Genomic DNA, 22,038 nt, shown 5'->3' with positions numbered 1-22,038 from the left:
TTCTATTTCATTTTTGATGACTTCAGTTTTTCTAGATTCATATTTCATACATTCCATATTCTAATTACTAAAGGATATTATAAAACAATGAAAGAAGAAGCCAAATTTATATGATGAACTTGAAGAAGAATTACTGATTGTCTCTCAATCACCTACTTAGGAAACCTTGACAAATCATTAGCATCTCCTCTGTCCTGCTGGAGTGCAGTGGCTCCATGCCATAAGCACTGGACTGCGAACCACAAGGTCTGTGGTTTGAGCCTGCCAGTTGCTCTGCAGGAGCAATGCTTTCTGCTCCCACAAAGCTTCAGAGGCCTCTGAAATGCTATACAGGGTTGCTGTGAGTCGAAATGAACTCAATGGAACTTAGCAACAATAACAACTCTGTTCCGCAGGAGAAAGAGGAGGTGTTTTGCTCCCATAAAAATTTACAGCTTCGGAAATCTACTCAACCTCATACAACAACAGCTATTCTACTTAAGGCACTAGGAACTAAAGTTGTTTTTCTTTTAAAAATAAATATTTTATTTCTCTTGCTCTCAAAAAGCTCAGCAAAATAAAGATATTTATTTTAGTTGCCAGATAAACTCCTGTTCTATGCCATTTGCAGGGGTTTGAGAGATGAGGTGTCAAGAATGAGTCATCTTCATAACTTATAACATTCACTTAGATAAGTAGAATGATATGGGGATATACAAATATATAAGTAGCATATATTAGGTGGTAATACATGATAAAGGTTCATTGTTAGCAGTCTTTAAGATATACAGGGGATGTACAGTCTTTGTGTGTAGAAGAGAATTCTAGGCCTAGGCTAATAGGTATTAAGAACTTGTATTAAAATAGCAATTGAAGTGAATTAAAACGTTTAGGAAATGAATTCTAAAGTCAGACTAGAAGAGGTCTCTTGTCGAAGTCTTTGAAGAACATCAATATTTAGTGACCCTGAAGATGTGAAAGAGCTCACAGAATTGAGCACTAAGACAATTCCAGAAAGGTGCAAGAAAAACAAAATAGTACAATGTTGGGTAAACCAGTGGAAGAATTTCAAGAATGTAGAACCCAACCAAGTACCATTGAGTCGAGTCTTACTCATAATGACCCTGTAGGACACAGTAGAATGGCTCCATGTGGCTTCTGAGGTTGTAAAGCGTACTGAAGCAGACTGCCTCATCTTTCTCCCATGGAACCCCAGATGACTTCAAAAGGCAGAGCTTTAGATCAGCAGTTCAGTGCTTCATCCATTAGCTTACTAGGGCTCCAGTAATTTGAAATGCTATTCTTCAAAATTCTAACAAGATTAACATTAACATGTTTCTTGAATTTAATGACAACAGATGAATGGTTTCTGTGGAGGACAGAAGATTCAAGTATGTTAAGTGTAGTAAGAGAAGAATGGGAGACAGCAAATTTGGGTAACTTGAAAAGTTTGAATTTGAGGGGGAAACAAAAAATTTCTCGTGTAAGTCTCCTGCTAGAGCTATACTGAACATAGGTGCTATATGGCAGTAATTTTTGTGTACAAGAAATAGAAATGAGTTTCATAATAGAAGTTATTTAGCAATGGTATGGCTTTTGTCATCAACTCAAAGGATCTTTCAATAACAATAATATGAATTTATGTTAGCGCTCTTCCAGCTGAAGATGGCTAATTGTTCCATTTACTTCCATTTTCTAGGTACAGAGATTACAGATATCCTCCTGAGCATATGTTGAAATATTCTCCTAATATGCAATTCTGGCATGTACTTGCTGCTAAAATGACCTTCATCATAGTTATGGAGGTAAGCCTTTCTTAACCCTCATTCCATTTAGTCTCTCTTCTCTAGTTAGGCAGAAATTTAGCATTCTCTCAGTAAATCATTCTGAGGGAAGTACTTGTCATAACAAGCAATCTAGGAATATTTTCTATACAATGGGTGTTAAATGTCCCTTATGCACTTAAACAAGATTTGAGATAACATGGTGAAAGGAAAGAGAAGGGAAATTATGATCTTGTCTCTTGAAGTGTCAGGAACAGGAAAGAGAACCCACTGATTTTTTTTATTGAATTATCTACTATCTACTAGTTTCCAGAGGCTATTTTAAAGCTTTATAAAAATTATCTCACCTCGTTCTCCTAACAGTCTCATAAGCTATACTTTATCATTCTCCTTCGACAAATGAATCTGAGAATCAGTCAAAGTGAGTAGTTTGCTTATGATTACTCAGCTAATATTAGAGCTTATGATTACTCAGCTAATACTAGAGCTTATGATTACTCAGCTAATACTAGAGCTTATGATTACTCAGCTAATACTAGAGCTTATGATTACTCAGCTAATACTAGAGCTTATGATTACTCAGCTAATACTAGAGCTTATGATTACTCAGCTAATATTAGAGCTTGGTTTCAATGCCAAGTGTGTCTCATTGTTAAGCCTATGATCCATCCACAATATTTGACTTATTACTTTTTAAAATCTGTAGTATAAGTATGGAACTAAAACATGTAAAAATAATATAAATAATACAGAAGGTTATTTGACTAAGTTAAGATGGAATGCTACAAATAAAGAGATGAATGTTAATAGGGGAGAGAAAAATAAACTTAAGGTACTTTATCACCCTACAGAAAAACCCAATATAGACAAGTCTATCCCAAGCACATAAATTGCCTATCAACTTCTGTTTAATTTATTTGTATCAAATATGTATGTGTAAATCATTTTAAAAGTTCAGTAATTATACATGGTAAAGAAAGACTCTGGTAGCGTAGTGGTTACGAATTGGGCTGCGAACCTTAAGGTCAGTGGTTTGAAACTACCAGCTGCTCCACGGGAGAAAGATGAGGCTTTCTACTCCCATAAACATTTACACCCTTAGAAACCCCTGTACAGGGTCGCTATGGGTCGGAACTGACTCAATGGCACTTAACAACAACAACAAAGAAAGACCACACATACTATTCTTTCCCATCCTCAAATCCTGAACTCCTCAGGCAGTCATTTTCATTTAAAAACCTGTTGTTCTAGTTGTTGTTGTTCAGTGTCACTAGGCAATTCAGACCCATAGTGACTCTGTATAGGGTTTCCAAGAAGTGGATGGTGAGCTTGAACCGCTGACCTTGTGGTCCAAGGCATTAACCCACAGCGCCACACCAGGACTCCATTGTTCTAGTCATTAGCCTCATATTACAAAGCAATGTGTTTATGCTGCTATTTCTTTAGTTTTGGGTTTTATGTATTAATTACAGACTTTCTTCCATGGCAGATCATACACGCATATGTATTTATTTACATAAGCGTTTACCTTTCTTCCAGCTCTCAGTGTAATGATAAAATAATTCTAATAATGTCCTTTGATTTTCCTTTATGTTTCCTTTAGCACATTGTGTTTTTAGTTAAATTTTTGTTGGCCTGGATGATCCCTGATGTTCCAAAAGAAGTTGTGGATAGAATCAAGCGAGAAAAGTTAATGACAGTCAAGATTCTCCATGACTTTGAGCTCAACAAATTAAAAGAGAATCTGAGACTTAATTCTGATCTTTTCGCCAAGGAAGTAATGATCCAGGAAAACAAGGCACAGCTGGCTAAATCAACAATGTAATCAGCATAACAAGCAAGCAGCTGCTTGCTTGTCTCTTCACTTTTTCCCCTGGGTTTAGGGCCAGGGGCCAGAAGCCATGGTCAATTTTAACTCTTCTTTTTTTTTAACTCAAAGTTTTTGTACACTTTTATAGAAGCCAACTTTGTACTGTTGGAAGAGTGCCACTTGTTTGCTTCATTGGCTAGATCCTCCAGATAGTATTTACTTGATTCTGAAAATGATTGCTAAAAGTGCATATGGGAGTAGAATGTTGGAAAATCATGGGATGTTGCAGTTTAGAATGAAACACTGGACTTGGGCTATCCCATCACTCTCCAGTGCATTTGCATATTTTCATGGTCTTTGATGGGATTGTTTTATAACAAGAAGAATCTTGCAACAAAACAAAAGGTAGCAGAGAGGCCAGCCAAGGCATACATAGCCTGCCATTTAAAAATATGCAAATGGAAAACCAAACTCAGCTAACAAAAGGAAACTCACATATTTAAGAGTATTGGGTACAATATCATGCAAGGCGTTTGTTCCTGAAATCATCCTGAGTAAGTAAAACTTTCATCAGGATCTGAGATAGTCCTTCCAGGTAAATGCAGAATTGATTTTTCTAATGACTGAACTTTTGAGTTTTAACAAAGGACTAACTATTCTGCTCTTTAAAGATATTATTTTGGTAGCAGCGGTTTCAAGATGGTGAATAGTCTTATCTGGGAAATAGCATTACGTAGATATGGAATTGCTTCAGGTCTTCAAGGAAACAAAAGATATTATAGAGAAGTAAATGTGTTTTCTTAGTATTTAAAGAATGCAAGACAATGTACATGATTAATTTATGGACCTTAATCTAGAAAATCGTTGAATATTTTTTTAAATCATTTTTCTTTTGAAATGCCAATTTTGCATCATGAAGCCTTTTGAGCATTAGCTATTTGTATAAGTTGTTTATGAAATCTGATCTCTTTGCTTTAAAGCAATCTCCAAATTTTTAATAAGTTCACAACCTTTTCTACTGATACATCAATTCATACAGTGCCTTGTTCCTATGCCTTGTTCCTATGCCTTTGACCCAAGATGTGTTATTGTTGGATGTTGATTTGAGTGATGTAACATCTTATATATAAACATGCTTTAAGAGAAACGGTCAGCTGAACACCAACCAGAGAATCAGCTAACATTGTTGTAATGAAGGTCATAGCTAAGTAAACAAATGTTTTGTTGAATTATTCCTCTCAAACTTGGGCCTATGATTCATGTACCCAATTCTTGTTCTTTCAGTTTTAAAAATACAAAAACTCTATACACATGCAATGCATGTATGTATATATATACATACATATGTATGTGTGTATATGTATGTATGTGTGTGTATTATTATTATTATATGCACACATACATACACAAGGGAGCTTCAGAAAGTTTGTGGGAAAATTCCATGATCTTTCACTTCCATTTTTCTATAAACTTTTTGAAACCCCCTTGTATATATACATATATACACACCTATATAGTGGTATATATAATATATACTATAGAGTAAGATACAGTCCAATTATATAGCATTTGAATCTCTAGTTTCAAATTATTCTTCAGTTACAAAATAATTGTTTTTTAATCACATACAAAAAATAAAACTATCAAAAATTTGTTTAAAAAAAAAGGACAACTAGAGTTTGATTATCTGATACTAATACGTTTTGATGGAATTGCCAGTATTAAGTATATGGCTGATGGTATTAACTAATGATCAATATTAGGCATATAGAACTGGGGATTATGAATTTTAATGAAACCATGAGACTGTTACTCCAGTATTGGCAGTATTAATTTTGTCATCCACTGGGCAAATTTTATGAATATTTTTGAATAATTTGAAGTTATCTCATTAGTGAAAGATGATTTCTCATGTGGGTGGAGAAACTAGTCTTATTTAAGAAAATCAGTCTAGGTACCATGTGGCAAGATGCTGTATCTTTGGCATGTCTAGTTCATCTCTGTTACTATGATGTTGTACATTGCACTCAAATTGTATTACTTCCTTCCTGGGTGCTGATAAAAATAAGGAAGAGCATAGAAATTGGTTTATTGGATATAAGACTGTATTGTTGTGACTTAAAAGTATTTGTAGGATAGAATGTAAGATAAATAAAGGTAAATTTAACACATGAAGTTATCTATATGTTGCAATTTTTTTCCCCATCCAATCAAACTCATAGTTATATTTTTTTCAAGAATACTCCCAGAAGCATTTGAGATTATATTTGAAATAATGTTGAGCCCAGAAACCAAAAGGATAATTATTTTCAAATGCTTTGTCTTAGCCTCTCCTTCATTGATTTTTCTTTGTACACGAGAAGCAGAAACCACCTCCAAAAACTACTTTAAAGCTATCCATCAAGGAAGGAAGGTCTTCATTAAATGGAATATTGCCTTATTTTTACTGCACCTCATGACTCCTCCTAGCTTTCAAGTTCTTCTTTTAACTATTCAGCAAGCCAGCAGACAGAAGATGGTGAAAAGGAAAAGAAAAGGAGAGAAGGAGTGAAGAAAGAAGAAACCGTTTGCTGAGTATGACACCTGTACTCATAGTGTCTATGAGGGAGAGAGGAAGTTTGGTGAGGCATGGTGCAAGTGTGGAGGCTAAGAGGAATGTTTCTTTCCCAAACCACTTAATGAGAGTAAGAAAAAAGTAAAGAAATTTCACATTGAAAACTATTATGTGCCAAAAGTAAACATTTCATTTCAAAGTGATTTTGTGCTCTCTGATGCCCTCTGTGGCATTTGATCCCTACAGATTGGCTCCAGTTGAGGGTGAGGAATGTGAGCTGCTCATTCAAAATGGAAATCTATGGTTTTCAAAAAAGTTCTCTAGCAATTGTTTTTAATACATAGTTGTTATTATGTTATCAAATCATTTTATTAAGTATGGCAACCTTTCTACTACTATTAACAGCTAAAAAGCCTGCCACCATAAATCTCTATTATGTTTTTTTTTCCTTTTTCTAGCCAAAATTTTACTCTTCTACTTTTGTGTCTAATAATTCAAGTGAGTTCATTATTTCAGCATTATGTAAAAATTGTAGAGTGTTACAGAGTCGAATATGGGTTGATGAGTGTGAGTCTTGCTTTTATTCCCCCAACAAATGTTTACATAGGTATTTATTTCTTATGCATGATTGTGTGTCAAGGTGTTAATCTAGAAAATAAGTACTCTTTTTTTTCCCCTTCCACTTTCTTTGAGGGAGTAGGGAGGATATTCAGGGAAAATGTTCTTAAATTTAGAGATTTATATGTATATAAATCTCAAGATATTCAACTTCATTCAGTGAATAAAGTATACTTAATTTGAAACTACATTTTGACATGAACTCAATTTATTCTTTCAGTAAAATGTAGGCGTCATTTTTCTGAATATGAGTGCTCATAATAGAGATTTTTATGTCATTGTATTTGTTTACAAACATTAAACTATATTAAGTATATTACATATAGTATGCTTATTTTCAAAATTATATGGTTGGCGCCTTTAGAAATTAAGATTGCATGAAGCAAGGAGGTTGGTGGATCCAGAAAAATTGAAAGTCATAGTTGGTTTTTTGTCTGCTTCTATTTTCTATTTTGAAAGGTGATAAGGATGAACAGAAAGGCTCAAGGAGGTAAAAGCACGCTTAAAATGGTCCCCCCCACCCCCAGCCTGTTATCTTTCCAAAAAGAAGTTCACAGTTCACAGCCATCTTCAGCAGGTACATGGGCTCTTTTAGAAATGCAAAACCGTAGGTCACATTCCAGACCTGCAGAGACAGAATCCCTGGTGGGAGAAGTTTTTAAAAACCTCTGGGATTACTTGTTTAAAATAGCTTTGTTAAGATAGAATTTGCATATAATCTTTACCATCTCAATGTCAATTCAGCTAGAAGGTAGGCTTTGACCCAGGCAGGACAATTCCCATTCAGGAGATCCCCACAATCATTGAGGTAGGATCCTACGGATGCCTGCTTATCCACAGCCCCTTCTCCACCTCAAACTTGGCTCACCATGAAATACGGTGTCAAGTTAAAACAAGCCAGGAAAGACTTGACAAATAATCAAAATCCAGTGAATGGGAGCTGGCTTCTCAAGGCAACTAAGAAACTTTCTTGAAATGGTTGGAGTTTGCAAAATGCAAAAAAACAAAACAAAACAAAAAACCAGCCCTAAATAGGAATCAATTACAAAAATCACTTTACAAAGCTTTTGAGGAGGGAGAGAAGCAGTCCACCGCCACGCCACTCCCCATCCCCCACCGGATGTGAACTCCAGAAGGCCGAAAGCCTTTTAATGAGATCTAGAGCAAACTGAGAGTAGCCCCTGCTTTACAACTACCTGATTTAAGAAGCCCTTTAACCTATTTGTACATAAACAACAGAGCATGGGACTTGGGGATAGGTGTGACTTCTCAAAAGGCTTACTTTTCAAAACAGTTGAATGGGACAGCCAGAAGACAGCTGGTCAGCCTGCCTGCACAAAAGGCAGAGCTAATAGCCTTAACCAGACTCCTGGTGTAGCACTGTAGGATTAGCACTGGACTTAAATCACAAGGTCAGCAGTTCATACCCACATGCTGCTCCTTAGAAATCCAGGAAAGGGTCGTTATAAGTCTGAACTGACTCCACAGCAAATGCCAACAATAACCCTAACGAAGAAGAACCGCACCCTAAAGAAGACCCTGGGAAAGCCTTGCGAACGGACTAATCTAACGTGGGTCTAGGACTTTGTTGCCCTTTGCCCTGCTCAGAATCAGGGTTGCCCATAGAAGCAGGCTCAAATTGAGCCCAATGAATTGATGTACGGGGAATCATTCCTAAAGCACTAATGTGACTAGTTGTGAGCCCTTGGGCCCCACCTTGTTAAATGCTGTCGTGCAGGTTCCAACTCACGTTGACCCTGTGTGGGGTTTCCAAGGCTGTAAATCTCTGTGAGAGCAGAGAGCCTCCTTTTTCTCCAGTAGAGCGATAGATGAGTTTGGCCCGCCTGGCTTTCAGTTCTCAGTCCAGTGTTTGTCCTCTAGAACTACCGCACTCCCACCTTAAAGACTAGTCATCAGTTTACTTCTCTCTGAATATGTTTCCCCTGGGACACTCCTTTCCAAAGGTACTCCCAGGAAACTGCATACTATTTAAGGTGTAGAAGGACCAGCACTCGCAAAGGAGACCCAGTCAGCTCCTTCACTTACACCTCTTTAACTCAGCATAAGTATACATTTAAGAGCTAAGACCACTTGTTTATTAGCTCTTTACCTGCTTTCATGCTTATTTCTCATTAAAAAGGCCAGATTGAAAAACAGCAAGCTCATTTTGTCCTGCCAGGTGAGGATTCTCCCTCTGTTCTGGGTTGAGGATATACTCTACCCTTTCCATGTGTAATGCAAGGACACATTCCTTTAGGGTCCGGGAAAGCGAGAACTGGAGTTGGAGGTAATGCTGAAAGTGGCATTTGTGTTTCAGCAAAAAGGCCCCATGGCTGACACCACCAAACACTACAACAAAGAGTTCTCCCTTTTCATTCAGAATGTGTCCTCTTCAGATGCTGGATTTAATAGTGTGTAAAATAGGAAAAAAACATAAGACCAAGATAGTGAAATTACTTGGAAAAAGGAATCCAAATCTTTGTCTTAGAATACCAGAGCTAACAGAAATCCCAGACTGTAAGGACAGGTCCTCTAATGGTCTAGTTACTATGTCTCAAGCCATAACACAGCAGAGGGGATTAAAACGGGGTTGGGTGTGCCACCACCTGGATGAATACTACAGGACAAGGTGAACTCTGAATTCATGTCACCCCTAAGGCAACATAATAGATCAGACCTAGACCACAAGACACAAGAACTTGGGCCTGGCTCACCAGTCTCTTCCACACTTTAGGTTCCTGGCTGACTCCCCTACTTGTTGGTGATGGTGATTATGTGCCATGGAGTCGATTCTGATTCATAGCAACCCTGCATAGGGTTCCCGAGGCCGTAAATCTTTGCAGGAGCAGAAAGCCTCGTCTTTCTCCTATGGAACAACTGGTGGTTTCGAACTACTGAGGTTAGCAGCCTGACTTGTAACTAGTTTGACAATTTGTCCCCTGCTTAGTAAAGATAGTGGCTTGGGAATCAGCCAGCACCGTTGGGGTGGGTGAAGTTCTTACCCTCCTAGAATATACACCCTCTACTTCAGAAACAGATGTCTCCAATTTTCACCACTCAGGCCCTCCCCCCAATTATGCTACATGCATTAAGGTTTCTTACCCCACCAAGCCCTCTTTTGGCAAGAAGCGGGGAACTGAAACTGGGCACTGAGAACACCTGAGGTGTTAAAAGGGGTTTCACCTAGATAAAGCTAAATAATAGACTGCTGAATGGCCATCAAGCTATTACAATACAATAGCTTTCTCTAGATGTAATCTCTTATTTTTCTTTAATTAGTAGCCAAACCCTACCCCAAGGAAAGACCATTGCAGGAACTGAAATCACCATGCTGTATTAATGTCCACTGATAACCACCACCTGGAGAAATTCATGGTGCCTTCTAGAGCATCTTGGCTAAGACAATTAACAGGACTTTGAATAAACAAACAAGGTTTTTTCCAGGCCCCTACCTACCTAACACCCAAAATCCCTATAAAAATTCCCTTCCCCTTTTTTTTAGAGAGACAGATCTGGGAACACTCCCCCTGTTCTCCTGACTACCAATATTCAATAAACATTTGGCTCTATGCTCTGAGTGCTGTGTCAGAATATTGGCTCTATCAGTGGCAGGTGAGTAAGAACTGAACCGATGTTTTAGTAATGCTGTCATTAGTTATATGGGGATTTATAAAGTACCACCTATAAAGCTCTTCAGATAGGGCCAGAGATTTTAATAAAGTGACAATGATACATAACATTTTTAGAAATTGGGATGGCATACCAATGTATTTCTTTGTTTGACTTTGTTTCCTTAATTAAAATAAAAGTCTGGAAAATTGTCTGTTTTGTTCATAGAATCTAAAGTTGGGCCTGCCAATGATGCTTTGTCACTAAGGGATTTTATACTTAAGGATCACAAAGACAAACCTTTATTACACATTGTATAAGTACTAGATATCCCAATGCAGATTTCTGACAATGCAACATGCATCAGATTGCAATCTACTTGAAACCTGATACCTCTCAATCTAATTCTCGGAATGACATCAGCCTTTATATAGCCACATGAACAAAGGAAGTTAAAACAGAAAAAAAAAAAAAAACCTTCAACATCATCTAAGCAATTCATTTCAATTAAGGGTGGAGGGGAAATTTGGAAATGAATCATATTAATGTTTGAACAACATAATACCTAATGTCACAGAATTGTACACATGAAGAAAGTGAAGAAAGTTGAAAAGGCAAACAATTTGTTACATATATATATATTTACCAATAATAATAAAAGATAAAGAGGACAATGTCAATTTACTAACCTCAGTTGCATTAATGAAGAAGGTGCAAAAGGGAGACTGCAAGGAGGTTCTTGACATTTTAACACTGTAATCCAGCCCTCTAGTGGCTGTAGCTTAAATGACGTTTTGGATTTTAAGTAAGGAAATTAATTTTCTTTTAAGGAAGAAGGGAGGTGGAATAAAGGGAGTAAGGGGCCGTCTCAAAAACAAAAGCAAAAACCTAAATGTTTATATATGCATATATATACCAGGGCTGTTAAAAAAATTCATGGGAGAGTTCCGTTATCTTTTTATTCTATGAAATTTTTGACAACCCCTGGTATGCATGAGGGTAACTCAAAAAGTTTGGCTACTTGGGTTCCAGTACATACATACACAGGTTTATTCAAAACAAAATGTGTTTAAACATACCTGTGATCAGTGGATGACTGCAGCCAGATTCTCTCAATAATACACTTGTCCCAGTTTCATTAGGGTGCCTTCAAAAAATAGGTCCAGTGAAAACAGTGGCTTCTGTGGGGAGCTGCTAAACCAGTTCAATTCAGGGTAGAGAAGTCAGCTCAGATGGTTATCTTGACTAAGTTTTGAAAATCTGTAGGGATAATTTTTTTTTAATGTTTGTTGTGAATTATGTGATAGTTTACATGGGAGAACATTAGCTTTACATTCATCCTATCGTATATCGTTACATTGCCTTGGTTACAGTCCCCTCCATGCATCATCAACCAACCAAATGGTACACCCCACAAGCCTGCCCCCTGGTCGTCAGCACACACCCCTTCACCGTCTGTGGGTCTAGAGTCCCCAGCCTCTCCATCTCTCCACATCATCGTCTCTGCCTGCATCTCTGGCATCACTGTTTCTCTGTGTAGGGTCTGGCACTCCTCTCTTCTCCCTTGATGGTCTCAGGGCCCTCTGCTCCTGGATTGCAAAGTCAACTACTCCCCTCCTTTTGCTACAAAATGTCTACTTTTACATTTCCAACCCTCACAGTCAGTTGAAGGGGTAATTTTGATAGATTTTTCTCAAAGGGCAGAAGAAACACGGGAACTTATTAAGAAGTTTTAAGAAAATCTAAAACTGCATTAATTGTTCTCATGAAGAATCTGTACATGGACCAAGAGGCAGTTGTTTGAATAAAATATGGGAACACTGAAAAGTTTAAAATTAAGAGAGGTATGCAACAGGGTTGTATTCTTTCACCATACTTATTCAGCCTGTATGCTGAGCAAATCTTCTGAAAAACTGGCTTATGTGAAGAAAAACGTGGCATCAGGATTGGAGGAAGACTCATTAACAACCAGCGATATGCAGATGATACAACCTTGCTTTCTGAAAGTGAAGAGAACTTTATTTACTGATGAAGATCAAAGACCACAGCCTTCAGTATGGATTACATCTCAATGTCAAGAAAAAAAAAATCCTCACCACTGGACCAATAAACAACATTCTTATCAATGGAGAAAAGATTGAAGTTGTCAAGGACTTCATTCTTCTTGGACCAACTATCAACTCTCATGAAAGCAGCAGTCAAAAAAACAAAGAACGTATTGCATTAGGCAAATCTGCTGCACAAGACCATTTTAAAGTGTTGAAGAGCAAAGATGTCAACGTGAAGACTAAGGTGCACCTGACCAAAGCCATGGTATTTTCATAACCTCATATGTATGTGAAAGCTGGACAGTGAATAGGGAAGACCATAGAAGAACTGATGCATTTGAGTTATGGTGTTGGAGGAGAATATTGAAAGTGCCAAGGGCTGCCAAAAGAACCAGCAGATCTGTGTTAAAAGAAGGGCAGCCAGAATGCTCCTTGGAGGTCAGGATGGCCAAACTTTATCTCTCATACTTCGGACATATTGTCAGGAGGGACCAGTCACTGTAGAAAGATATCATGTTTGGTAAGGTGGAGGGTCAGAGAAAAAGAGGACGACCCCCAGCGAGATGGATTGGCCAAGTGGCAGCATCAATGGGCTCAAGCGTGGCAACAATAGAGAGGTTGGCCCAGGATCGGGCAGTGTTTCGTTCTGCTCTGCATAAGGTCTCTATGAGTTGGTACCAACTCGATGGCACCTAACAACAACAATAAAACTGCATTGATGAAAAAAAGATTAAGAAAATCATGCTGAGGAATTTTTTTTCCATGACAATGATGCACGTGCTCATTTCCCAGGGTATCAAGGCATGTTCTATGAAGATTTTACTGAGAAACCTGACCTCATCCACCCTGCATCCTTGATCTTGCCGCTTCAGACTTCTTTTTGTTCCTCAAACTCAAATGAACATTTAAACGGAATGCAACTTGAGTACTCCAAAATGCCAAAACTACCATTTTGACCTGGTGTAAATAAAAGAGCACAGAATTATTTTGGCAAAATTTAGAGAGATATAAACACTACCTTCAGAAGTGTGTATATGGAGAAAGAATATCTTCATATTATTTTTAATAAAGGTTGCTATGATTCTGCAATAATAATTTTTTACTTCTTTCCTATGTCTAATCTTCACCTTTCAATCCTCTTGTTATTTGAAATTTCACATTTAATTAAAGATAACTTTGAAAAAGTTCTTGGTAGCTCCTCTAACAGGACATCCAGGCTCCATGCAGGACCTCAAATGAATAGCACTCTACGAAGCACCTTGAATGATATACCTGAGGTACCAGCAACAGCCGGTGATGGTATGTCTCCTACGGTTTGTCTGTGACTTCTCAGTCCATTCATGGAAGGTACCGGGTTATGGCAAAATGATGAACAAGGACCCATGATGGCAGGATGATGAACAAGGAAAGATGGGCAAGAGGAGGGGAAAGAAAAGGAGCTTGTGCAGGGCTGAGGATAGGGACAAATGGAAACGAGGGGGTTCCTCTCATAGGCCGGTGCCAGAAGGCAGCTGGTGGCAGGGAACAACTGACCTTAAACCTTGTGGGCTCCACCACTGTACTAAAGGCATGATAAGGAAAGGGAATGCCATCCATATGCATCTCAAGATATCAGGGGGCACATCATCAGCACCCATCAAGGAGCATGGTGCAACTTCACAAAAAGGCCTGGCCTTTGGAATCTAATTATGTCGGTGAGGAGTCGGTGTATATACATACAGGGTATTTCAAAAAGCTAATGGAAATTTATCATTCAATTTTTCCAGAACTTTCTGAAGATACTTCTACATATACATCTACCTATAGATAAATACATAGCTGTTGTTAACAGCCATTAAGTCAGCCCTGATTTACGGCAGCCCCACGCACAATAGAACAAAATATGCTATCAATGATCCATTGTAGACAGGGCCCTTGGGTTTTCACTAACTGATTTTCTAAAGCAGAGCACCTAAATGTTCTTCCTAGTCCAGCTTAGTCTAGAAGCTCAGCTGAATCTTGTTCAGCATCATAGCTACACACAATTTTCCACTGAAAGACGGCTGGTGGCTGCACATGAGCTGCATTGGCCAGGAATGGAGGAGCCAGTGACATCCATATGTTGTTATGTGCCATCAAATCATTTCCTACTGTACAGAATTTCCAGAGTAACTGAGGGATTTGAATTACCGATCTTGTAGTGAGCACTCAAGTGCAAAAGGAAAGAATTCTGTAACTGAACCACCACTGCCCCCTACATGTTTATTTTATTTGCCTATGTATTTATACCAATGTATACACACACAGAGATATATACACATGACAGTGAGTCAAAAATTATCTGCACTCTGGCTGTATAAGCTATTTTAATCAACCTGTAGAAAAGATTAATACATCATTTTTCGACAAACCTTGCTTTTCATACACATTGTCCATCTGTCAACAAGTTTCATATTACCTTATTTTAAAATGTTTTGGACTGAGCTGTGAGCCACGAACGCACCACTGTCTTCACTTCATCAGAGGTGAATATCCCTCCTCAAAGGGCTGCTATCAGGGGACCAAACAGTTAAAAGTCCCATGGAGCAAGATCAGGACTATAGGGAGGATGCTTTAACATCTCAAAATGAAGTTTTTTCAGTGTCACTAGTGTGCAGAGGTGTGTGGACCTGCATTGTCATGCAAGATCACAAAGCCCTTGGATAGCAAGCAGTTCTCTACATTTAATCTGAAGGCTTCAGTTCCTCAGTGAACATCTCACTGTAAACAGTATTGTTGATTGTTGAACCTTTTTCCTGATAGTATTCTTATACCAGTGCTTGAGAATCCCAGAAAACATCAATTTTCCAGCTGATGGTTGACTTCTGCATGTTTTCTTGGTGATTGGGGAAATTTCCATTCCATAATGTGCCGTTTACTCTCAGGCTCATAGTGATGAATCCATATCTTGTCACCAGTGCCATCAACTTGGTTTTGAACCATAGCAAACCTGTATAGGGTTTCCAAAGAGTAACAGTGGATTAGAACCACCAACCTGTGGTTAATTATTGTTGTTGTTAGGTGCTGTTGAGTTGGTGCTGACTCATAGCAACCTTATGCACAGCAGAACGAAACACTGCCTGATCGTGGGCCAACCTCACTATTTTTGCCATGCTTGAGCCCATTGATGCTGCCACTTGGCCAATCCATCTCTATGGGCTTCTTCCTCTTTTTCTCTGACCCCCCAACTTACCAAACATGATATCCTTCTCTAGCGACTCGTCCCTCCTGACAATATGTCCGAAGTATGAGAAACGAAGTTTGGTCATCTTAGCTAGTAGCCCAGTGCTTATCCTACAGCATCGCATCAGGACACACAACACAATAGGCCCTTTGATTTCCTGATTGCTGTTTCCATGAGCTTTGATTGTGCATCCAAGCAAAATGAAGTCATTTACAGCTTCAGTCTTTTTATCTGTTTATAATGATGTTATTTATTGGTCCAATTGTGGAGATTTTTGTTTTCTTTCTACTGAGGTACAGTCCATAATACAGACTGTAGTCTTTGATCTTTATCAGTATATATTTCCATGACTATGTATTGAGCCAACCAGGAGGATCTCTATTAAGTGTGGAATAGATCTAGTTTTTATTCTGATTCCTAATTATTAACTTACAGTATGGTCCTGGAAATTCATCTAAACTTTTCTCCTCAGTTTTCTCACCTGTGACTTTGGACTAAATAAGCTGTAACTTTTAAAGTGAGGTGGCTCTTCTTGTGATTCGTGACTCAGCAAAAATCGTCATTGTTTCAGCTCTATTTTAGGAAATACAAATGACTGCAGCCATCATACTGTCATCCCCAAAAGGAGTTATAAAGCATGTGTGGTTCATGGCTCACTTTAAAACAAAGTGACATTTCAATCTGGGTTTTAAACCAGGTCAGTCTGATGCTAAAGTCCTGCCATTACATTGCCTCTACTGTGCAGGAATAAATATCGCATGCCATTGTTGTTGTTAGGTGCCGTTGAGTCAGTTCCAACTCATAGCCATCTCATGCACAACATAACAAAACACTGCCTGGTCCTGCCCATCTTCACAATTCCTATGCTTGAGCCCATGCTGCTTCCACTGTGCCAATCCAATCAATATGTGGTCTTCTTTTTCACTGACCCTTTACTTTACTAAGCATGATGTCCATCTCCAGGGACTGGTCCCTAATGATAATATGTCCCTAGTATGAGAGACAAATTCTTGCCATCCTGACTTCTAAGGAACATTCTAGGTGTTCTACCAACTCAGATCTGTTTGTTCTTTTGGCAGACCACGGAACTTTCAACATTTTTCTCCAACACCATACTCTAATGTTTTAGTTCTATGGTGTTCCTTATTCATTGTCCAAATTTCACAAGCAAATGAGGCTATTAAAAATACTTTGGCTTTGTCAGGCACACTTAGACCTCAAACTGATATATTTGCTCTTGAACACTTTAAAGAGGTCTTGTGCAGCAAATTTGCCTAATGCAATAATACTTTGTTTGATTTCTTGGTTGTTGCTTCTGTGAGTGTTAATTGTGAATCCAAGTAAAATAAAGTCTTTGATCGCTTCATTCTTTTTTCCATTTATCATGATATTATTTAATGGCCTAGTTGTGAGGACTTTTGTTTTCTTTACATTGTGTGCAATCCATACTGAAGCTATGGTCTCTGATCTTAATCAGTAAGTATTTTCAATCCTCTTCCAGCAAGCAAAGCTGTATCATCTATATATGACAAATTGTTTATGGGTCTTCCTTCAATCCTGATGTCATGTCTTTCTTCATATAATTCAGTTTCTCAGATTATTTGCTAAGCATACAGACTGAATACGGGTGGTGAAAAGAGACAACTTTTATGCACACCTTTCCTCATTTTAAAGCATTCATTCATTATCCCCTTGTTCTGTTCCAATGACTGCTTCTTGGTCTGTGTACATACAGGTTACTCATGAGCATGCTAAAGGAGTCCTGGTAATATAGTGGTTATATGTTGGACTAATTACAAGGTTAGTAGTTTGAATCTGTCAGCTGCTCCACAGGAGAAATAAATGAAACTTTCTGTTCCCATAAAGAGTTAGTACTTTGCAAACCCTGTGTGAGTCCCCTATGAGTTGGAACTAACTTTATGGCACACCACCACCACCACCACCATTTGACAAAGAAACCAAGGCTCAAAGAATCTCAATTGCCTTCTGAAATGTCCTACATTTCTGCCAAAGACAGATATGTCTGGCTCTCCATTTCCAGTGAGGAAATAAAAGGAAGGCATTTCATTAAAGAGAATGCATCTGATCTGAGTCTTGAATGCTAAGTAATGTTTGACCATCGGTGAATGGAGGGGAAGGAAATGGCATTCTGTGTGAGTAGTAGTCTGCCTAATGGTAGAGGAACTTTTGTGAATTATGGAGTACTTTAATATGTTGGAGGATGTAAAACACTAAAAAGGATATAGCAAATCAATTTGGAATGACAGATTCAAAATGTTGTTGATGAATGAGGAAATGTAACGAGGAGCTAGGAAATGATTATTGTAAGAGTCTGAAGTTCTGAATTATTTTGTTGAAACAAGTGAAAACAGCAGTATTGTTTGGGAGGGATGAATCCCACAGGAGCATAAAAAATGAAGTAGAAACCAACAGACAATGGGAACAAAGCATCCATTTAGCACAAAAGGCTATAAGAAAGAACAAAATCCACTCACATTCCTAATCCAATTTATTCATGTATTCAGAAATATTTATTGAGCACCTTCTTTTCAGCAGGAAATACTCTAAGTTCTGAGAATAGAGTTGTGAACAAGACAGACAAAAAAATAGATACCATTTCAGAATTTTCTTTTCCTTTAACTTTTTATTTCAATTAGACAATGGTTAACAAAGCAGATCATCTCTTTTACATTCAACAAATCATGCACATTTTGTCTCATGTCCTTCATTGTGGTCTCTGCAATGCATTGTCACTTATTTCACTTCCTTCCTGTGTTTCCCATTTCCATTCTAGACTTTTCTATGGTGGGCTGAAAAAGCCTGAACACCAAACAGTAATAAAACAGAATAAACAGCTATGGTGATAGGCAGAATAATGGTCTCCCAATGATGTTCATGACAAAATTCCTAGAATCTGTGGATATGTTACCTTATGTGGAAAAATGGACTTTGTATGTGTGATAAAATCAAGGATCATGAGAGGACGTGATTATCCTTGGTTATGTATGTGGCATCCATATGAATGAATGCGGGAGGCAAGGCTATCAGAGGAGATTGGAAATGGAAGTGCAGGTCTGAGTGAGATATTGCTGACAGACGACCACAAATCCAGGAATGTAGGCAGTCTTTAGAAGCTGGAAAAGACAAGAAACATGTTCTCCCTTAGAGCCCTCAGAAATACGACAGCCCTATTGACTTTAGCCCTGAGACCCCAGTCAAACTTCTAGCCTTTAGAACTATAAGCTAATACATTTGTGTTGTTTTAAAACACTAAATTTGTGAACATTTATTACAGCATATGACCTATAATGCAGTAGAAAGGTAATACAGATAGTTAACAGAAAAATAAATGCTATTTTTATATGGTGGCCCATATGTTCTGCAATGAACACAATTTTTAAAAGGATAATTTGATAGTGGGTTAGTGCAAAGGTTCGGACACAAAAACACACTTAAACATAATCATGATATGTTGTTGTTGTTGTTAGGTGCCATAGAGTTGGTGCCAACTCATAGTGACATTATGCACAGCAGATCAAAACACTGCCTGACCATGGGCCAACCTCACTATTGTTGTCACAATCATGATATGTAGAGAGATTAAAAAAATGAAGAGGTAGGAATGTTACAAAGGGGATACTTTAAAATTCTGCATGTCATCATCCAACTATAGCCAGAAAGAGGATATTTCAAACTGGAGTAAACTTGAGTGTTAGGGATGAGAAATGCCATGGTTTTTCTACCTTTGAACGAGAGAGACATAAGCCTCATTTAAAGATTTACACAGTGGGTATAGTTTTGTTTTAAGTATAAAATGGACACCAATTTCCAATTCAGTTTCAAAGACTGAACATACAGATTTATGGTTGCTCCCTTCTGAAATGATAGCAAACCATTACTTTAAACACTATAAATCTATATTACTATAAGATACAGATAATGAGAGAGGAAGTTGACAGCATTCAGATGTTAACAAGAGTTGTTTTTTTTAAGATGAAAAATTGATGGACAAATAGAAAGTGATAGAAATCATAGAGAAAGATGAACCCTAAATGCCAAGGGGAGACCCAACAAACAAGAAGTAATCTGATTCATGAAAAAACCTGAAAAAGTTTGAGAGTTGGAGTTACCAGATGATTCGGAAATAAAAGTTGTGGGTTAAGGTTAAAAGCAGGTCAGTTTGCTGTAAGTCTACAGAAAGAGAAGTTATCACAGCTTGGGAAACCAAGAAAATGGGTATCACCCACCCTGACAGAAAATACAAATTTATCAATGCAGAGGATGAATCATAGACCCAGGTGTCTAGGAGATCAGGCATAGGTGAGAGCTGGGGTGAGATGGAAACTCCAGGAACATAGCTTCAACAGATAGAGTGATGCAATTACGGACACCAAGGAAAAGAAGCTGTATAAGACAGGGAATGAAAGCAAAGTAGCCCTTACTGTTTGGTTGTGAGCAATAGCAGGTAGACGACTTGAGTTAGAAATTCTAACTCTGCCACTAACTATGTGACCTTAATAAAACTGCTTAACATGATTGAAATGGTCATTATATAAACACTGAGTTTGGACTTAAATAAAGGTAGTGAGAGGATAGCTATAGGATGTATGAATGTATGTGTAATGACTAATTTTACATATTGCTTGAGCTGCACATTTTTGGTTTATCATCCCTACAAACATGTGAGCAAGCAGAGGTGTTCAGCCTGTCACCTGACACAAGGCTCTGGGACTTGCTATCTCTGACATGTGTATGAGTCATTTCCTGAGAATTGTTTGCGTCATTTACTTGAAGTAAATTTCTCTATATACCTATATCTATATATGATTCACTGTTTTTGCTACTCTAGAGTACCTAAACCAAAACACTACGTGTGTAAGAAATAATTCAATAGACATGATGTTAGGTGCCTTTGAGTTGTCTCTGACTCACACTGACTCCATGCACAACAGAATGAAACACTACCTTGCTCGGAGCCATCCTCACAATTGTTGTTATGTTTGAGTCCATTGCTGATGTCACTATGCCAATCAATCTCACTGGGGGTCTTCTTCTTTTTTGCTGACCCTTTACTTTACCAAGCATAATATCCTCCTCCAGGGACTGATCCCTCCTGATAATATGTCCAAAATATGAGGAACAAAGTCCCTCCAGCCTTGCTTCTAAGGAGCATTCTGTCTGCACTTCTGCCAACATAAATTTATTTGTTCTTCTGGCACATCATGATACTTTTAATATTCTTCTGCAACACCATAACTCAAAAGCATCAATTCTTCTACAGTCTTCCTTATTCATTGTCTAACTTTAACATGCATATGAAGCTATTGAAAATACCAAGACTTGGTTGGGGCGCACATCAGTCCTCATGCTAACATTTTTGCTCTTGAACATTCTAAAGAGGTCTTGTGCAGCAGATTTGTTTAAGTTCAATATATTGTTTCATTTCTTGACTACTATTTCCATGAATATTAATTATGAATCCAGGCAAAATGAAGTCTTGACAACCTCAGACTTTTCTCCATTTATCATGATGTTATTTATTGGTCCAGTTGTGAGGACTATAGTTTCCTTTACAGTACAGTGCAATCTGTACTGAAGGCTGTGGTCTTTGATCTTTTTTACTAGTAGGTATTTTAAGTCCTCTTCAATTTCTGCATGCAAGTTTGCATCATCTGCCTATCACAGGTTGTTAATGGTTCTTCCCCCAATCATGATGCCACACTCCTCTTCATAAAATCCAGTTTCTCCTGTTATTTGCTCAACATACGGATTGAATAAGTATGGTGAATGAATAAAGCGCTAGTGCACAGCTTTCCTAATTTGAACCTTTCAATGTCCCTTTGTTCTGTTGGAATGGCTGCCTCTCGGACCCTGTAAAAGTTCCTCTTGAGCACAATCGAGTGTTGTGGAATACTCATTCTTCACTAGGTTACACACCGCTTGTCATAAGCAACACATCTGAAAACCTTTGCATGGTCAATAAAGCACAAATAAATATCTTTCTGGTATTCTCTGCTTTCAGCCAAGATCCATCTGATGTCAGCAGTGATATCCCTAGTTTCACATCTTCTTTTGAATACATCTTGAATTCCTAATAGTTCCCTGTTGGTGACCTGTTGCAACCATTTTTGAAATATCTTCAGCAAAATTTTACTTGTATGTAGTCTTAATGTTATTGTTTTATGATTTTCAAATTCCATTTGGTCACCTGTCTTTGCAATAGGCACAAATATGGATCTCTTCCAATCAGTTGGCCAAGTAACTCTCTTCCATATTTCTTGGAATAGATACTTGATGACCCACAATGTTGTGTCAGTTTATTGAAAACTTTCCATTTGTATTACATCAAGTAATGGAAACTTGTTTTCACTAACACTAGGACTTCTCCCTTCAGTACCGTTGGTTCTTTATCTTGAAATGGTTCAATAGGTCTT

At 37.9% G+C, this 22,038-nt stretch overlaps 1 protein-coding gene across 1 annotated transcript in view; it reads left to right on the top strand.

Moving 5' to 3' along the window:
- Positions 1-3,588, top strand: part of ANO5 (anoctamin 5) — a 134,534-nt gene extending 130,946 nt beyond the window's left edge. Inside the window, exons 21-22 of the mRNA XM_006872399.1 lie at positions 1,679-1,784; positions 3,367-3,588. Coding sequence (XP_006872461.1) covers positions 1,679-1,784; positions 3,367-3,588 — 328 coding nt within the window. The remainder of the gene's footprint in view (positions 1-1,678; positions 1,785-3,366) is intronic.
- Positions 3,589-22,038: the final 18,450 nt, after the last annotated feature.

This window comes from Chrysochloris asiatica, unplaced genomic scaffold (assembly GCF_000296735.1).
Source record: "Chrysochloris asiatica unplaced genomic scaffold, ChrAsi1.0 scaffold00196, whole genome shotgun sequence".
Taxonomy (NCBI): Eukaryota; Metazoa; Chordata; class Mammalia; order Afrosoricida; family Chrysochloridae; genus Chrysochloris; species Chrysochloris asiatica.
This window is presented reverse-complemented; position numbering and strand designations above follow the sequence as displayed.